At 39.1% G+C, this 21,156-nt stretch overlaps 1 protein-coding gene across 1 annotated transcript in view; it reads left to right on the top strand.

Moving 5' to 3' along the window:
* Positions 1–21,156, top strand: part of LOC126356066 (copine-8-like) — a 193,129-nt gene that overhangs the window by 156,196 nt on the left and 15,777 nt on the right. The window contains exon 9 of the mRNA XM_050006765.1: positions 15,781–15,959. Within this exon, the coding sequence (XP_049862722.1) occupies positions 15,781–15,959 (179 nt within the window). The remainder of the gene's footprint in view (positions 1–15,780; positions 15,960–21,156) is intronic.

The following is a 21,156-nucleotide window of genomic DNA, read 5'->3' as shown; positions in this document are numbered from 1 at the left end:
GAAGAGGGGCAGTAGCCTTTTCAGTAGTTGCAGGGGCAACAGTCTGAATGATTGACTGATCTGGTGATCTGGCCATGTAACACTAACCCAAACGGCCTTGCTGTGCTGGTACTGCGAACGGCTGAAAGCAAGGGGAAACTACAACCATAGTTTTTCCCGAGGGTATGCATCTTTACTGTATGGTCAAATGATGATGACGTCCTCTTGGGTAAAATATTCTGGAGGTAAAATAGTCCCCCATTCCGATCTCCGGGCAGGAACTACTCAGGAGGACGTTGTTATCAGGAGAAAGAATCCTGTCATTCTACAGATTGGAGCATGGAATGTCAGATCCCTTAATCGGGCAGGTTGGTTAGAAAATTTAAAAAGGGAATTGGATAGGTTAAAGTTAGATATAGTGGGAATTAGTGAAGTTCAGTTTGCAGGAGGAACAAGACTTTTGGTCAGGTGAATACAGGGCTATAAATACAAAATCAAATAGGGGTAATGCAGGAGTAGGTTTAATAATGAATAGGAAAATAGGAATGTGCGTAAACTACTACAAAAAGCATAGTGAACGCATTATTGTGGCCAAGATAGATACGAAGCACACGTCTACAACAGTAGTACAAATTTATATGCCAACTAGCTTCGCAGATGACAAAGAGATTGATGTAATGTATGATGAGATAAAAGAAATTATTCAGATAGTTAAGGATGGCAAAAATTTAATAGTCATGGGTGACTGGAGCTCAAGAGTAGGAATAGGAAGAGAAGGAAACGCAGTAGGTGAATATGGAATGAGAGTACGAAATGAAAGAGGAAGCCGCCTGGTAGAATTTTTTACAGAGCATAACTTAATCATAGCTAACACTTGGTTCAAGAATCATAAAAGAAGGTTTTATACATGGAAGAAGCCTGAAGATACTGGAAGGTTTCAGATAGATTATATAATGGTAAGACAGAGATTCAGGAACCAGGTTTCAAATTGTAAGACATTTCCAAGGGCAGATATGAACCCTGACCACAATCTATTGGTTATGAACCACAGATTAAAATTGAAGAAACTGCAAAAAGGTGGGAATTTAAGGAGATGGAACCTGGATAAACTGACTGAACCAGAGGTTTGCAGAGTTTCAGGGAGAGCATAAGGGAACAATTGACAGCAGTGGGGGAAAGAAGTACAGAAGAAGAAGAATGGGTAGCTCTGAGGGATGAAGTAGTGAAGGCAGCAGAGGATCAAGTAAGTAAAAAGACGAGGGCTAGCAGGAATCCTTGGGTAACAGAAGAAATATTGAATTTAATCGATGAAAGGAGAAAATATAAAAATGCAGTAAATGAAGCAGGCAAAAAGGAATACAAACGTCTCAAGAATGAGATCGACAGGAAGTGCAAAATGGCTAGGCAGGGATGGCTGGAGGACAAATGTAAGGATGTAGAGGCTTATCTCACTAGGGGTAAGACAGATACAGCGTACAGGAAAATTAAAGATCTTTGGAGAAAAAAGAACCACTTGTATGAATATCAAGAGCTCAGATGGAAACCCAGTCCTAAGCAAAGAAGGGAAAGCAGAAAGGTGGAAGGAGTGTATAGAGGGTCTACACAAGGGCAATGTACTTGAGGACAATATTATAGAAATGGAAGAGAATGTAGACGAAGATGAAATGGGAGATACGATACTGCGTGAAGAGTTTGACAGAGCACTGAAAGACCTGAGTCGAAACAAGGCCCCGGGAGTTGACAATATTCCATTAGAACTACTGATGGCCTAGGGAGAGCCAGTCCCAAAACTCTACCATTTAGTGAGCAAGATGTATGAGACATGTGAAATACCCTCAGACTTCAAGAAGAATATAATAATTCCAATTCCATGAAATCAGGTGTTGACAGATTTGAAAATTACCGAACTGTCAGATTAATAAACCATGGCTGCAAAATACTAACATGAATTGTTTACAGGCGAATGGAAAAACTGGTAAAAGGTGACCTTGGGGAAGATCAGTTTGAATTCCGTAGAAATTTTGGAACACGTGAGGCAATACTGACCCTACGACTTATCTTAGAAAATATATTAAGGAAAGGCAAACCTACATTTCTAGCATTTGTAGACTTAGAAAAAGATTTTGATAATGTTGACTTGAATACTCTCTTTCAAATTATTAAGGTGTCAGGGATCAAATACTGGGATCGAAAAGCTATTTACAATTTGTACAGAAACCAGATGGCAATTATAAGAGTCGAGGGGCATGAAAGGAAAGCAGTGGTTTCTGAAGGGAGTGAGACATGGTTGTAGCCCATCCCCGCTGTTATTCAATCTGTATATTGAGCAAGCAGTAAAAGAAATAAAAGAAAAATTCGGAGTAGGAATTAAAATCCATGGAGAAGAAATAAAAACTTTGAGGTTCACCAATGTCATTGTCTGTCAGAGACAGCAAAAATACCTGGAAGAGCAGCTGAACGGAATGGACAGGAGGATATAAGATGAACATCAACAAAAGCAAAATGAGGATAATGGAATGTAGTCGAATTAAATCACGTGCTGCTGTGGGAATTAGATTAGGAAATGAGGCACTTAAAGTAGTAAAAGAGTTTTGCTATTTGGGGAGCAAAATAAATTATGATGATCAAGGTAGAGAGGATATAAAATGTAGACTGGCAGTGGCAAGGGAGAGAATAGAGGCTTTCGGAATGTGGTGCTACAGAAGAATGCTGAAGATTAGATGGGTAGATCACATAACTAATGAGGAGGTACTGAATAGAATTGGAGAGAAGAGAAATTTGTGGCACAACTTGACTAGAAGAAGGGATCAGTTGGTAGGGCATATTCTGAGGTATCAAGGGATCACCAATTTAGTATTGGAGGGCAGCGTGGAGGGTAAAAATCGTAGAGGGAGACGAAGAGATGAAACACTAAACAGATTCAGAAGGATGTAGGTTGCAGTAGGTACTGGGAGATGAAGAAGCTTGCACAGGAAAGAGTAGCATGGAGAGCAGCATCAAACCAGTCTCTGGACTGAAGACAACAACAACAACAACATACAGGTTTAATGTTGCTGGAATTAAGGACCTAGCAACATTACCTAACCTTTTCTAGAACACATTTCTTGGAAATAGAAACACTGGACTTCTGATTGCATTGACATAAGACTACTATCAGTTGGTGTTCATTTTCATTTATCTGTAGATACCAACCGAAATGGTTTCCACATATGCCAAACTGTAAACATCCTGTTGGAAAGCTGAAATGTAAAGAATTCACTATGCATGACGTAAGATGGATCCATCAAAAATTTTATGAACAAAATAACTGAGAATGGTGGAGCAACTACATTTGACAGCATGTCACTGTGTCATCTCTTGAACATCTAGGCTTACAGGAGACGGAAGTATCAAGAAAGCAACTAACTACAGAGATTGTGCTCCCCCCCCCCCCCCCCCCCCCCCCAAAAAAAAAAAAAAATGAAGGAGTTTCTATAAGCATAAGGATTTGCAGAGCGGCTGTCATGGGGATTTTTCAGATCAAAAATATGAGACTCAACCAAATTTGTCAGAGTATAATGAACGGTTCCTCACCTGCAACTGCTGAAAGAAGAGGAGGTGACAGAAGAACAAAGTTGTACAAAGATAGCAAAAGTGCAGTTGTCAGATACATTGAATAATTCAAGCTGATTGAAAGTAACTATTCTAGAGAAAAAATGCTACATCACCAATATTTGCCTAGTGAATTAAATGTAAAAATAATGTGGGAAATGCTCCGTGACAAGCCTCCTGATCTGAACTTAAAGTATGACTACTACCAGAAAATATTCTGTAATAATTTTCTGCAATAATTTTAATATTGCCTTTGGAGCACCTTATATTGAAACATGCTCTACGTGCTCGTCCATACAAAGCATGATTTCCTTGGAAAATCAGCCAATGAAAAAGAAAAGTTTGGAACATCAGCTTACAGCTAACTAAGTTCAGAGCGATGTTTTTTTATGAAAGACTCAAGGAACACATAGAAGGTCAACTAATTTTAAGTTATAGTTGGTGGAAAAATGTAGTCCTTCTAAAAGTCCCAGATCAGGTGGCTTATTATCCCAGAGAGATGTACTTATATAATTTCATGGTTTGCCAAGGGTCCTTTATAAGCAGTTAGACAATGTGACCTCACATGTTTGGCTGGAGAAAAAATTTGCAAAGGGGTTGAATCATATTGCTTCACCTCTTCATCATCAACTGCTTAACACCAATTTACATGGTGTCGCCAAACTACACCTCTTTTTGGATGGATACGGTGGGCAAAACAAGAATACAATGATGGTTGGGATGGTGATGTACTGGCTCCTGTACGCTGCTCCAGTACATGTAGAGAACATTGAAGTGTGGTTCCCGATCGTCGGTCATTCTTTTATACCTGCTGATAGAGTTTTTGGAAACACGGAGAGAAAATTTTCAAAACTGAGCCTAATCGAAAACCCTGCAGTATACATTGGCATAATGGAAAAATTCGCCACAGTGGTGCATTTGGGGTTGGATGACTGCAACGTGAGAGACTGAAAGATCGCCACTGACGTCATCAAAGCTCCTGGCACTTCCAGATTCAAAAGTTGAAGAGAATTATCATGACGAAAACAGCAAACAGAAAATTATGTCTTGTGCAAGGAGAAGCAATCTTCAGTTTTGAAAGTGGAGAGCCGAAATCTGTTCTTAAAAGAGACAAACATATCATGAAATCCAAAATTATGGACATCAGGCAGCTCTTAGAACTACACCAGGGAGAGACATGGGCTGAGGAAGAAAAGATAAAATTCTACACTGATGTTTTTGAGCAGCAGAAGATAATGGAAACAGACGAATGTCAAAACGGCAAGGATGAAGGACCTGATTTTGAGCTCTTAGATGACGATGATTCCCCAAACATAGCTTAAACTCTGTGTACTTCATTTTACTTTGTAATTGTTTCTTTATAATATTTCATTTTTCCAAGATTTGTTACCAAAGATTTCTCACTTTCATGACTGGTGTTAAGACTGAATTCAGTGATTAAATCTGAGAAATATTAATATTGTACCTGGTAGTAGTTCGGGTTTAGTTTTTTTATATAAAGATTTCAATCTTTTTAAATATTTAAAATAAAACAGTATTTCAGCACTTTGTTTAATTGTCTTCCTTTCGCATTATTCTAGTATACTACTGTAGTCTACCATCTTACCAACGTATCCAAATAAATACCGGAATTAATTTTTTGGCAGGATTTGAAACAGACTGTGTTTCATCATGGCCGCTGATGCAGTTGCGAAAGTGGCTAACTGGCACCTTCGGTTGCAAGATGGGCTGAGTACAAAATTTTACATAATGATACTAATGAGGGGTTAATGTAGGATTATAGACACATTTATGATTTGGTCGCCTTTTTTTGACATCAACTGCTGTTGTAATATTTCTGTGAGAGCAAGGCTACGTTTTTCAGATTTTCCCGGAAATCTTATGAAATTGGCTTAGGTGCTTTTGCAACTGGGCTACTCAAATATCTGTTAGTGACAATTTTTCAATCGTTCTGTTACTATCTCTCACCAGACAAACAAGCCTTTGACCTTCTTTTTATATGCTTGATGTTTCCTGTTACTGTGACCCAATATAGATCACATACACTTAAGTAGTACCAATGAAACATATTGTGCTTTTTGCTGTAGTTGCTGGTGGATCTTTGTGTTTATTCCATTTCATATATCTGCGTATATGTACGGCATGTTTTAACTCCAGTTGTGACTCATTAATTCTGTAGCCAAAGGATACCACACTTCTATGTTTCATGAAGTGCACAAATTTGCATTTGTCTTCGTTGAGAGCAAGTTGGTAGTATTTGCATCAGTCTGATATTTTCTCATGATCTGGATATTACTGCAGTTTTCATCAGTTAGAATTTCCTCATTTATAATTACAATGCTCAAAAATTACTACCAATACTAATACTAATTAATGTATAACATGGTCCAATTACATGCCTCTTGAGAACACCAGACATGACTTCAGTATCAGTAGATGTCACTCTATCCAATTAACATGCTGTGCCACACCAATCAGAAAATTTTTGATCCAGTCGTAAACCTTGTGACATAGCAGGTGGTTTCTTCTTGTCTGTTATTTTTTCCCACTCTCATAAATAACATTTTTTTAAAAAAAATATCCTGTTTTCAATACATTTATCTATTGCAGTGCAACACTTGCAAAAAATCTCAAGATCTTATTTAGATTTTCTTTCAATTCAGTCTGTTGTTCAGATTATCACTTTGGTGGCTCTTCCCACACTGATGTAATTAATTGTGATCAAGGTCTCATAATTAGAAAATCCAATGAACTAATGTTAGTACTACATTCGCAACATACATAACCATGTGACCTAAGCAGTATATCTGAGAAAGGTGTGTCATACCACCAAAAAGTCTGGGGAGTCCCACTTTCCTTTAAACACTTAGAATTATCAAAAACTATTTAGTTGAAGAGATAATTTGCACTCAAGTTCATAAGTAGCCCCCATTTTCCGACCATAAACATTTTTAATGCCAGCAAACGAAAATGGAAACTGCAAATGTTACTGGAGGACCAAGAATTTAGAAGCAGTATATAATGGTTTGAATTCATATCATTGTAATGAATGTTGACATGTCATAGAGAATCAGTTTTTATTCAGAATTAATAGTCACAAATCAAAATATACATAGTTGCCGTTCAGTGGATGTGGTCTGCAGGCCACAAGCGTAGGACTATCAGCAAACCAACATTCTATTCAGCACCGTTCTTCCACAGGGGCGAGTGTCTTATTATGTGTCCTTGGATGGATATTGCGATTGAAACGAGTGATTGTTGGACACGGAGATGCTCATTCTGGACTTAAATAATCATACTCCATTGTAATCTTCTTTGATAAACTGTTACAGTATTGATTGCGAACATTGGCATTTTCATGTAAATATAAACTGTTTTTTGTGCCACTGGTCTGGGACTGTTAGGTGTTGTAGATGCTGATCTATTTCAGTGCCCAATATATTTTTGTAGTTGACAAACTGGTTAATAGAACTTACTGAAGACTAAATTTGAGTGTTAGTGCAGTCTAAATTACGATTTTGTAACATCTCTGAGCCATTGCCATCCTACACTCATTCAGACTTTCAGCTTAGCAGTGGTCAAGAGTGCTCCCAGGGAGAGACTATGACAATCAGTTCAGTGATGCTACAAGCTGGGTAAACATCTCAGAGGAATGTGTGTTGTTCAGAAAGTGTCAATCTAGTGCTGAATCAGAAACTTTTTGAAAATTTACAAATAGTTAATCACTAATTAACATGGTTTGCTCTATCCATGGCTCCTCATGGAGTTTGCAACTCTTTTGGAGCACTTGACTGGAAAACATGAGGTCCTTGGATTTTGTAGTACTGGTACTGTCCCTAGGGGTTCTGCAAGTGATGGTTGGGTACAGCTATGGTGAACCCAGAGTTTCCAAATTGTGGACTGGTCAGCCCCATCAGTACTATTATCATTGTAAACTCTTGACATACTTCAGCAGCCACCATGGAATGTGTTGGTGAAATGTGTTTTTTGCAGAGTGGCAGCTTTCATTTAACTCCTGGATCACAAGGATGGCACAAATCTGTATTTAAAAACATATATACTCAATCTCAGGATGTGCTTTGTGCCAGTGGGGGTGCTTAGCAGTTGAGTCAAAATAGTCACTAGAAGTCACCCTGTGAGAACCTCACAGTCTTCAGTTGATAAGGCTTACCAAGATAGATGGGGCTCTACGTGGGTGGAAAATATATGTGCTTGCCCATACAGGAAACATTTTTGGATCCTGATAAACACAAGAACAAATCTGTCAACAATATGGGTGGGCTTTTAGAGTGCCCACCTATAACTAAGAGTGTTTGAAAAAGAATCCATCTGGAAATGCATTAGGAAAATCAAACTTGATCGTGGTAATTGGACAGAAGTGTTGAACGTTTTTGTGGTAAAGGGAGTACAAAACCTGTCATAAAAGGGCACACTATCTGGGTGAATTACAATACATGTGGTAGTGAGAGGTTGAAGGTGGAAGTAGTATTCATCCATGGTATGTGCCATTCTGTACTTACTAACATTGTCATTCACCGTCAAGCTGTAGTTGTTCATGTGTACAGACTATTATGAATAATTGTGTTCGCTTGGTATCTCCCAACTTGTGAACCTGTGGATAATGGTGGTATCCTAACAACTCCTCAGTTCCTTTCTCCTCAGATATTTCACTGTAAGTCATATACAGTGGGCCTCTATGTGCACTTCCTCCAAGGTTGAGTAGTGAAGAGGTCCATCAAGGTGGCCACGTGGGATAGCTATGTAGTCTAAGGCACCATGTCACAGTTCGCTTGGCTGCCCCCACCTGGGGGTTTGAGTCCTCCCTCAGGCATGGGTGTGTGTGTTGTCTTTAGCGTAAGTTAGGTTAAGTAGTATTTAGGCCTAGGAACCGATGACGTCAGCAGTTTGGTCCCATAGTACCTTGCCACAAATTTCCAAATTTTTCCCTTGTGTCAAAAAATGTCTGCCTCCTCAATACAGGAAAGCAATACTCTTCACCACTGACATGGATAATCCTCAGCCATTGACCTTTCACTCTGCAGAGAACTCCCACTCCAGTGATCACTTTTCAGTTTATATCCACCTGACTGATATATCAGCTCCCATCACCCGACCACCTAAAAGGATGTATAACAGTAACAGCTGGACACTTTGCAGCAACTGGCCATATTTAAAGACCAATCCACCATGGTAGAGCATCATACTGCCATCAGCCACAGAGCTGCCAATGCTTGGATCCTGTAGTTAATTATTAAATATGGCAGCCTGCCAGTCCCGTGGCAGAGTAAATTGTACTGTTTAGCCAGCAGGGACAGGCAGGTGGGACTGCAAAAATACCATTGCAATCCATCTGCTGACATCCTCACAGCCATTCCCATCGCTCAAAGTTCGGTTCACTGTCAGAGAGAGCTGGAGACTCAGTGAGAAGAGTCACTGGGAAAGGTAATGTGTGCACAGTGGTTGTACTGGGCAATGCTCTTATCACTAAACCAAAGGCTGCAGCCCACATAATAGCAAAATACTAACAACAAATAACATCCGGTGCCAGTCAAGATGTCACCTTGCAATACTGATGGGAATTATTAGAGAGACCGCAATAAGCCTTTACATCCAGTGACCCCAAAATTAACATAAAGGGGGAGGCAGAATATCCATTATCTGTGACTCTAAACACATAATTTAGGAGGCCAGAGAACTTCTGTCAATTTTGGAACTGTTTTCATTGGTACTGTACATTCAAGAATTTAATTGCCCCGGGTAAGGTGTTAAAAAGGGTCTTCTTTGCTTTGGCAACACTTAATAGGAAAGTTTTTTGGCATTCAAAAGGCCGATTACATCACTTTGCAAAACAGTATTATCTGACAACTGTATGAATGGGGCTTCTGAGTTTGTTTTCCACTGTAGTGTAGTCTTCCTCTTAAGACAGTATCTTGGATTTAGAATTAACAGTTCATTCTTATTATTAGACCAACATAGTTAAGTTGTACATTCAGGCCCTAGACAAACCAACTGGTTTGGTCAGAATCCCACGTTATCCTCTGCTAGTATCGTCATCAGGTGTGTTTTGTAGCAGCATATCATCAGCAAATCACTATCCTGGTCATTGTCAAGTTTTCAATCTTTGAACTGCTACTGACCAATTGATTAGCTTCTCAGTTAGCGCCATGAGGCTGAGTGCACCTCGTATCAGTCCTGCCACCAGGAAAAATCCATGGCAGTAACAGGATTCGAACCCGGGTCCTCTGCAAAGAAATCAGCCATGCTGACAACTCAGCTACAGAGATGGTCTGTTAAACCAACATACCCAGTAGAACTGTGTTCCTCATGAGCTTCTTGCCTGTTCTATAATAGCCATTAACAGTATAGTGCCCATAGTTAGAGCTCTGCCTATTGCTACATTCTGTGGATGATATTTCAATGTTTTGCTTGTCTTTGTCTCAAGAGAACTGCTCAACAACTGTCTCTAACATCTAACATTTAGAATTCTAGAACCATGGACTAAAGCCCCAGCATTAAATAAACTCTGGGCTAAATTGCAAGCTTTAAATAAATATGCAGACATAAATTTTAATAATATACATCATATTTTTAATAAACCTGAACTATGATTGGGAGGATACTATTCTTAGTTTCTAGGAATTATTTAAGTTCCTGGTTCTCATCTTCAGTGACAAATATTCAGTCACAACTGGCCTATCTCTATACTGTATGTGTCTCAGCATAACTGTCCTACCCAAAGATCTGGGACTCTGTTCACCATGAGGATATTAGATTTGTGACAATAACCTTGAAGACAAGATCTATCCCCTGCTTTTGTGCTGAGGAAGTGTCCTCAAAGAGTCAACGGAAGCAAATTTTGTATTGTGGGCATCCACAGCTGTAGAGTTGAACCATGATAAGTAAGACCACTTAAGCTGTATGATAAATCCTTATTTCTGATCCAACAAGTTTCATGGCATTAGAGCAGTTATTAGTGCTTTGCTCGAATTAAGAAAGAAAGAAACCGTTTTGCCTCGTAAGGCAATCGATTGCAACAAATGTTGTATTGTGGACATCCACAGCTGTATAACTAAACCATAATGAATGAGAATGCTTCAGTTGTATACAAATTTTTGTTTCTGAACCAACTAGAGCCATATGTTGCTCTAAAACCATGAAACTAATTGGATCAAAAATAAAGATTCATCATACAGCTGAAGTGGTCTTATTCATCATGGTTCAGTTAACAAAAGTTATGCGTAGTGTAACATGCATGTAATGTTTAATCAGTCCCACAGCAGATCCTTCAGCAAAACACATACATTTAAATTGCAAAAAGGCTATCAAATTGTTTGAAATTAGAGTGAGGGAGCAACTTATTGAGTTCACTGTGGCAGACCTGAGTGATTTAACACATGGTTGGAACAGGTACTCTTCGTTGTTAGTAATGTGGCCCATGTTGTTTCTAAATTTGATAAAGTACAACATATCCTGCACACCACATTTTATTCGTAAGGAAACCTTTCTTTGCTTTTTGGTGAGTACATAATTTTGACTTGTTGACACTGATCTAAGCAGGATGATACTGTCAGCTCCTCAGTAGTTTCCTCTGACATCGTTTTTATGATTCTACTTCATGTTGAAACCAGCCTTTGGTGCAAAGCTCTATGCAATCCTAAAAGCAATCTTGAGGTGTAATTTACAGAGTAATGTTTTTGCCAGCTGTGATTCCTGAAGTTCCCTACAGCAAATTTACCTAGCAAGCAAAATGATGTAAAAAGTTCAAGATAGCATTCACGTAGTTTAAATGCAAGGGAAGGAAGTAACATTCTGCTGGATACCAGGGTATGTCGAAATCCAGTTAAATGAACATGCTGATATAGCAGCAAGGAGTGGAAATAATTTACTACTGTTTGTTATCCTAGTGGTTGATCCAGGATTTTGGTTTGGAAGGGACTGACCCAGCTGAGGATAGGCTTTATCAGGGTTAGCACTAAAAAAAGCATCCAGGATTTTATTTTGCTCTTTTAACACGTTTTAAATGATGATGAGACATGTTTTAAGGTTTTGAATGTTGTCCGACTCTTGCCTATGTTATTGGATTGCTTATTTTAATGTATATCATATTGACTGGCTCATTCTTTATGATTTTCCAACTTTATCTGAATCATAGTTTCACCATTTTGACAGCTTGTACATGTCTCTTTTAATTTAAAAATACTGTTACGTTTTTATTTCAACTAATTTTAACACCCACTATATAACTGCATGTGTTCGTGTATTAACTAGTTTGCACTTATACTCAAACTCATTCACTCTTTTCCCCATTTTTTATTAATGGTCAGTCAGCCACTTGTACCAGCAAAGTTGGACCTGGTGGTTTAGTACTAAAGCGTGTGCCTCAAAACTGGAATGCCACAGGATCGAATCCCTGTTGTCCCACGTAATATTTCAATCTGCCTTTAACCTAGCCTTCATATGTCAATGATATGAAGATGTACCAGAAATAACACACATGTAATTAAGATTTCCCGTTAAGCTTTAACTCCCCTTTTCCCAGTGTAATCACATTTAGTTAGATCCACACAAGTACCAAAGTGACTAATTCGAAGACTTGCACCAGCCCATTGAGACGTATAGAATAGCTGTTGTTACTACTACTACTACCACTACTGCAATACTAATACTATGTAGAGGGAAGTTCTGACTCTTTTCTTCAGCTAATTCAGTTTTCATTTGTCATTTTAAATCATGACTGATTATAGTTTTACCAAACTATGAGGAAACATACATTAATGTTCAGGTAAACATGCACACAATCATCTGTGGTTTTGTTCCCCACTGGAATTTACTGATATGCAACTGTTAAAGTGGCTTAGACTCATTCGTCAAGTGATGATTTCTTGGAATGATCGTAATTTAGCTTTTAGGGGAACCAATGATAAAACTACAACCCAACCATTTTAATAATGATTGCACTATTATTTTAATTTTTTTTATAGCTTAAGGTATCATCTTCTCCCTTCCCTAAAAGTCCGTGTGATTTTCGTATCTTAAAAGATGTCTGGTCAATTTCATTTTGAACATCCAACCATATAAGCTTGTTATAATTTTAGCACTGTAACAATAGTTTTTTTTTTCTTTTATAAAAATGCAATGGAGGGGATTAATTGCTTATTCATCCTCCAAACAAACAGTTCAGGTGATTTTTCTTCTGGCAACATATTGTATTAAACTGCTCTTCAATACTCATAACATCAGTCTTGCTTAAATGTTAGCCTTCTAGTGAGCACTATGAAACAGCCTCGACTTATGAAACCAGTGGAACAGGCAGTGTTGGTGTGAGTTGGGAAGGACAGGTCTTGCCACTAGTCTGCCCTCAAGATGTGGCCGTACCAAATCTCTCACACATTGTCATTGCTTTATTGTCTCGAGAAAGTGTTTATGTTTAATATGTATTCATACCATCACCATCACCACTTATCCATAGCACTCAAGAGATGGTCAGTTGAGTTTCACATAATAAGTGTTTTCAGAACCAGTGCTGATTTTAAGATAATTTTGAAAAGAAAAACAACATGAAAGGACAGGCACGAGTGCAACAGACTACATATGTAACATAATAAAATGACATACATTTGAAACTGATACTGGGTGTTTCAAAAATGGCTGGTATATTTGAAATGGCAATAAAAACTAAACGAGCAGCGATAGAAATACACCGTTTGTTGTAATATGCTTGGGACAACAGTACATTTTCAGGCGGACAAACTTTCGAAATTACAGTAGTTACAATTTTCAACAACAGATGGCGCTGCAAGTGATGTGAAAGCTATAGAAGATACCGCAGTCTGTGGGTGCGCCATTCTGTACGTCGTCTTTCTGCTGTAAGCGTGTGCTGTTCACAATGTGCAAGTGTGCTGTGGACAACATGGTTTATTCCTTAGAACAGAGGATTTTTCTGGTGTTGGAATTCCACCGCCTAGAACACAGTGTTGTTGCAACAAGACGAAGTTTTCAACAGAGGTTTAATGTAACCAAAGGACCGAAAAGCGATACAATAAAGGATCTGTTTGAAAAATTTCAACGGACTGGGAACGTGACGGATGAACGTGCTGGAAAGGTAGGGCGACCGCATACGGCAACCACAGAGGGCAAAGCGCAGCTAGCGCAGCAGGTGATCCAACAGCGGCCTCGGGTTTCCATTCACCGTGTTGCAGCTGCGGTCCAAATGACTCCAACGTCCACGTATCGTCTCATGCGCCAGAGTTTACATCTCTATCCATACAAAATTCAAACGCGGCAACCCCTCAGCGCCGCTACCATTGCTGCACGAGGGACATTCGCTAACGATATAGTGCACAGGTTTGATGATGGCGATAAGCATGTGGGCAGCATTTGATTTACTGACAAAGCTTAGTTTTACCTGGACGGCTTCGTCAATAAACAGAACTGGCGCATATGGGGAACCGAAAAGCCCCATGTTGCAGTCCCATCGTCACTGCATCCTCAAAAAGTACTGGTCAGGGCCGCCATTTCTTCCAAAGGAATCATTGGCCCATTTTTCAGATCCAAAACGATTACTGCGTCACGCTATCTGGACATTCTTCATGAATTTGTGGTGGTACAAACTGCCTTAGACGACACTGCGAACATCTCGTGGTTTATGCAAGATGGTGCCCGGCCACATCCCACGGCCGACGTCTTTAATTTCCTGAATGAATATTTCGATGATCGTGTGATTGCTTTGGGCTATCCGAAACATACAGGAGGCGGCGTGTATTGGCCTCCATGTCCGCCAGACATGAACCCCTGTGACTTCTTTCTGTGGGGACATTTGAAAGACCAGGTGTACCGCCAGAATCCAGAAACAATTGAACAGCTGAAGCAGTACATCTCATCTGCATGTGAAGCCATTCCGCCAGACACGTTGTCAAAGGTTTCAGGTAATTTCATTCAGAGACTACGCCACATTATTGCTGCGCATGGTGGATATGTGGAAAATATCGTACTATAGTTTCCCAGACCGCAGCGCCATCTGTTGTTGACAATTGTAACTACTGTAATTTCGAAAGTTTGTCTGCCTGAAAATGTACTGTTGTCCCAAGCATATTGCAACAAACGGTGTATTTCTATCGCTGCTCGTTTAGTTTGTATTGCCATTTCAAATATACCGGCCATTTTTGAAACACCCTGTAGAACTTCAACTTGTGAATTTTTTATTGAATTAATCTAATTTTTTGTCATTAGTATATATGAGTAATGTGTGAAGAATTATTTGGATAATTAATGTTCAGTCGAGTTAATGTACTTATTCAGCCATCCTGTATTTACATTGTGTATATGTTTGAATTTTCCAGTTTTTTAGACCAAAACCGATGAATTTTAGTTTCTGTGAAAATTTATTTCATTTCAGAAGATTCTTCATAATTTAAAAAGTGCAAGTATTTCTTTGAGTCCTTCATAACATTTAGTAACCACAGAACTGACAACACTCACATCTGATTTATCAAGCAATTTGTGCTGTTGTTAGGTATTTGAAAATTGTTAGCCATAAGATTGTCCTTCATTAAACTTATCTGCTCACTTTGTCTTCATATAGTCAGCTCCAAACATTCAACACAATAAACTGTGCTGATCATTCAAATTGTTTACAAACCCCTTAATTAATCTTGATGTACACTGCTAATTAATTATTATTACTAAAATTATTAAAATACACACACACACGCGCGCACACACACACACACACACACACACACACACACACACACACACACACACACACACACCACCACCACCACCAAGGTCTCTCTTAAACCATATTTACATCACTACATGCCACAAGACTCTCTCCATCCTGTATTTTGTGCTGTCAAGTCTTTGTTGATGTCTTCTGTTCTCAGTTTCTCAGTCTTGTTTATGTGCCTATTGACAACTGAATGCCTAAACTATAAGGTGTGTTATTACATTTACTCCTTCCATTATTTAAGTTCTGCGAAGGAATTCCCACTGCCATAACTTTCATATAAAATAAATTGACATTTTTTCTGTTAATACTTACTCCTTTGGGTTTGTGCTGATATAATACTTACAACCTTGTGAGACTACATCAGTGGGTATTCTAATAAAGTAAGAACTGCTGGTGACCCGTTGCTGAACCCTTATAGAGTCACTTATTGGCGTTATTTTGTAAGTAGCATTTATATTTGTTTTTCTGTTATGTTTTAGGCGTTTTGGAAGCTTATAAGAGTTGTATTAGACAAATTCAACTCTATGGGCCAACAAACTTCAGCCCAGTTATCAATCATGTTTCAAAATTTGCAGAAACATACTGTGATGGCTCACAGTATTTCATACTGTTAATAATCACAGACGGGGTAATCACAGACATGTTTCAAACAAAAAAGGTCAGTTTCATAACATAATAATATTATATGTAAGAAAAGTATAATCACTAAATTATTAAGGAGGTAAGATGTGAGATATTTGGTTTCCATCAGATTGACATTCAGAGAACAAATATGTTCTACATAATTTAACACATTTCATTATTTTTACACTGCTGTATTGTTCGATAAAACTGCAACTTAATAAGGAACATAAAACTGAAATGAAATACACAACATATTCCATGCAAATATGGGCTATGTAAGTTACTTTTTTTGGACAAACATGATAGCCTGTGCAGAAACTAAGATGTTATGATGAATCATGGAAACTCTATGGGAATATTGTTGGTGAAGAATGTGGGTAATTATTACTTACTCATTAGCTTTGTGTGGATAGTATGGTAGGCATTGTTAAAAATTAACAGAATTGAGGCAGTTGTGGTATTTTGGGAGGGACTCTTTTTTTGGGGTGGGAGGAGGGGGGGGGGGATACACTGTATAATGTGGCATTGAGTCACAGTTTAATCTGTGAGGTTCTTGTTGGACAAGTGGCAAGAGATTCAGTGGTAGTGGGCGTATATAGTCTATATATCAGGATTTGAGACTGCTAACAATAAGGGGCAAAGTTGGTGCCTACCAAATTGATCAAAGGTTTGTTTGAAACGTCTAATTTGGCTATTAGAAAGAATGCATCTTTCATGACTGCGATACTTTTTTACTGCTTATCAGAATTTTTTGTAATAGTTGCTATTTCACACAGTGGGATTCATAAACTGGCCACACTGTGCAACAAGTGTATCAAAAAATAAGGCAGTTTTGTAAAAATTTGAACAGGAGCAGAGAGTTAAATTCTGCTTTATCACATAGTGAAATTGCAGCCTGTATGGAGTGCAATCCTACTACAGTGATACTGGTCAAGTTTGAGTCTGGCAAGTGGTGTAGTTTGCATGGCAGGGTGGCGAATTGTAGAGATACTTCTTGAGTACTGAAATGACAATGAGGCAAAACTGCTGATCTGACATTTTATGCCCCAGAGGTTCATAAAGCATACTGGTTCGACACACAGTTATATTCTAAGATTTCAGTGAGTATTGTAGTTGACCCTGGCTACTCCAGATTGTGAACACATTCAGTAAGAATTCAAACGTCAAGGAAGTTGTCCCTCCCAAAGTAGTTCCTGTGGTTGCATCCACTGAGAGTGCGATTATCTAAATATTGCAACATATATTTCAAATTTCTTGTCTTCTCTTTTCTACTGAGGGCTATAAATTTCCAGGGAGCAATACATTTCCTGAACACATTGCAGCTTTGGTTAGTTATAGGTTGTTCGTGAAAACCCAGTAGCCAATAAAGAAGAAATATCTGGACTGTCGTTTCTCATGGACTCATTCAAAAGTTTGACCCCATTCCATGTGGAGGATATACTGTGCAGTGGCTTCAACAGAAATGAATTTTATTAAGTTGGTTTTTTTTTATTTAATTAAATAATTTTTGATGTCAACACAGACCATTTCTAATGATTCATTCATGGCTTTAAAATTTTTGCAAACAGGAGTGTAGATTCTCTACGAGAGAGATTCAAAGGTATAGGTATGACTGGAGCTCGTGTAGCTTGCATTTCTTCCTCCAGGATCATCATGCTGTGTAACCACTTGGGTCTTCACTACTGCCTGAGGAAATACTGTCTGCCAATATCTCCCCCCCCCCCCCCCCCCTTCCTCTTTCTCAGCAATTTCTTTTCTCTCCATTGTTTTTAAATGGTGGATTTAAGTGACTGTGCAGCTACCTGCTCTAAACATTGCAGAAACTGTTCTGGTGTTATAAATGGCCTAGAAAGGTGGCACTTTGGAAAAAAAACTCAAGTATAGAGGTGGTTTTCTTGTTTCTAAACAGCATGTTACAAAAATGCCCAAACAGAAGAAAATGTTAAAAAATTTGTGAAATTCTGCTTGAAAAGTGCCAATGGACCAAGTTAGGAATGAGGAGGAATGAGGAGGGATGCTGTGAAAAATGTATCTTGGATTTTGACTAACTAACAAAAAAGGTGTCATTCTGTTATTTGAAAGAATAGCTTCAAACTGACCCAGAATTTTTTCCCAAGATCATTACTGGTGACTACACTGCAATCAGAATTACTTTGAGACAGACACTTTGGCAGGGGTTCATAGTTGCTATAACCTGCAAAGGTCACACACATAATTTACTTTTTCATTCAGCTCATTCAGATTCACAAGTTATTCAGTACACAAAGATGAAACTGGCAACAGTGTGTCCTGTAAGAGGTGCACTATTTTTGAAATTTAGTTTTGTTTGTAGTAATAATATTTTAAGTTAACTCTGGGTAATTTTATGAGAATGCATTCCCTGATGACATTGCTAAATTTTTACTATTCTAGAAACTTTTTTATTTTAACATAGTCTTAAGAAGAAGAAAAACTTTATTTTCATCTGCCCAAACTGTAACTCTGTCACAGGTTCTAACATGAGATAATTTGGATTAAATTTGATGCATAATGCACCACTTCTGGATCAAGAGCTAAACAGCACCCGTTAGCTTTTATTGTGAGAAATATTGCTAGATTTTTAATTAACCTGTTGTTATATATCTTGAGCAGCTTACCTATTTCTAAGATAACAAAAAATTTAATTTCTGAGTGTTATTTAATGTGCAGAAATTTTATCATAAGCAAGCTGGTGAACGAAGAAGAGCAATACAAAAAAAGAACCTACCTCAATTGCTGTAATTATATTCAAATAGTGAGAGGGATTTCTTTTGTGGGGTAACGACTGAATTACTGAAATAAACTTCATTTGGCATCATCTGCTGTAATGGCCATATTATTAACATGTCAAAATGTACAGAAGTATAATGCACAACAAATAAAATACTGCATTAACACCTATGACTGTAAAATATGTAAACAAATAAAATAATCTGTTAATGTCTATGACTGTAAGAAAAGTAAACAAACAAAACCACAGTGCTCAACAAAAGTTCACAGAGGGCATCAAGCTGCATGAAACTGAAGTGTAATGCAGCAATGACGTATTGTTGTGGTGGGGATGTAAGTTTGTCAGCCACAGCTGGCTGCTGCAGCTACGGTTTTCATAACATTGCTTGATCTGTGCTTTGCCTCCCTCATGAACCACATCCCACTTCTTTCTTTGTAACTACAGACCTTAAATTAATTTTGAACAAATTGTAGTCATAGTGCTATTGTTATGAACCTGAAACCAAACCACCACCAAGTGATCAGAAGGTGTCACTGTCATCTCAACAAAAATTGTTTGTCTTTTCCATTTGGAGGTTATAAAAAGATTACAGAACAGTCTGCATCAAAAGGGTCACATTTTCTGTCAAATGGGGGACTGATATACCTAGCATGACAATAAATTTGTCTCCTAGCCTTCTCAGTGTACCAGGTTTTGGTCAACAGTGGCATGTCTCCCTGCCCTAAGTATGTATATGGACATGTAAAAAATCTACTCACAAAGCAGTGGCAGGATAAAACACACACACACAAACACAAAGCTTTAACTTTTACAAGCTTTTAGAGCCAATGGCTTCTTTTTCTGGCAGAAGAGTTGAAGGGGAAGGAAGTGGGGTGAAGGAAAAGGTCTGGATAGGTTTAGGGGAAGGGATGCAGTTCAGAAAAGTCACCCAGAACCCCAGGTCAGGGGAGACTTTCTGGAAGTGATGAGGAGGAAAGACATTGTTGGGGACTGCACAGATGAAATTTGAAAACCTTAGAGCTTAAAGTGGAAGACAGGATAATATACAAGACAGGGATTACCAATAAAACAGTCTGCACGAGTTAATAAGACAGAAAAGCTAAGTGTAGATAAAATAGAAAGAAACTTCCACATGGGAAAAATATATTAAAAACAAAGATACCAAGACTTACCAAGCGGGAATGCGCCGGTAGACAGGCACAATAAAATAACACACACACACACACACACACACACACACACACACACACACACACAAAATTTCAAGCTTTTGAAACCGGCGGCTGCTTCGTCAGGAAAGAGGGAAGGAAAAGGAAAGATAAAAGGATGTGGGTTTTAAGGGAAAGGGTAAGGAGTCATTCCAATCCTGGGAGCGGAAAGACTTATCGTAGGGGGAAAAAAGGATAGGTATATACTCGCGTACACACACACACACACACACACACACACACACACACACACACACATATCCATCCATACATACACAGACACAAGCAGACATATTTAAAGGCAAAGAGTTTGGGCAGAGATGTCAGTCGAGGTGGAAGTGTGGAGGCAAAGATGATGTTGAATGACAGGTGAGGTATGAGTGGCGGTGACTTGAAATTAGCAGAGATTGAGGCCTGGTGGATAACGAGAAGAGAGGACATATTGAAGGGCAAGTGCCCATCTCCGGAGTTCGGATAAGTTGGTGTTGGTGGGAAGTATCCAGATAACCCGGACGGTGTAACACTGTGCCAAGATGTGCTGGCCGTGCACCAAGGCATGTTTAGCCACAGGGTGATCCTCATTACCAACAAACACTGTCTGCCTGTGTCCATTCATGCGAGTGGACAGTTTGTTGCTGGTCATTTCCACATAGAAAGCGTCACAGTGTAGGCAGGTCAATTGGTAAATCACGTGGGTGCTTTCACACGTGGCTCTGCCTTTAATCGTGTACACCTTTCGGGTTACAGGACTGTACTTGGTGGTGGTGGGAGGGTGCATAGGACAGGTTTTACACCGGGGGCAGTTACAAGGGTAGGAGCCACAGGGTAGGGAAGGTGGTTTAGGGATTTCATAGGGATGAACCAAGAGGTTACGAAGGTTAGGTGGACGGTGGAAAGACACTCTTGGTGGAGTGGAGAGGATTTCATGAAAGATGGATCTCATTTCGGGGCAGGATTTTAGGAAGTCGTATCCCAGCTGGAGAGCCACATTCAGAGTCTGATCCAGTCCCGGGAAGTATCCTGTCACAAGTGGGGCACTTTTGGGGTTCTTCTGTGAGAGGTTCTGGGTTTGAGGGGATGAGGAAGTGGCTCTGGTTATTTGCTTCTGTACCAGGTCGGGAGGGTAGTTGCGGGATGCGAAAGCTGTTTTTAGGTTCTTGGTGTAATGGTCGAGGGATTCAGGACTGGAGCAGATTCGTTTGCCACGAAGGCCTAGGCTGTAGGGAATGGACCGTTTGGTATGGAATGGGTGGCAGCTGTCATAATGGAGGTAC

The sequence above is a fragment of the Schistocerca gregaria genome, chromosome 3, assembly GCF_023897955.1.
Source record: "Schistocerca gregaria isolate iqSchGreg1 chromosome 3, iqSchGreg1.2, whole genome shotgun sequence".
In the NCBI taxonomy this organism is placed as follows: Eukaryota; Metazoa; Arthropoda; class Insecta; order Orthoptera; family Acrididae; genus Schistocerca; species Schistocerca gregaria.
This window is presented reverse-complemented; position numbering and strand designations above follow the sequence as displayed.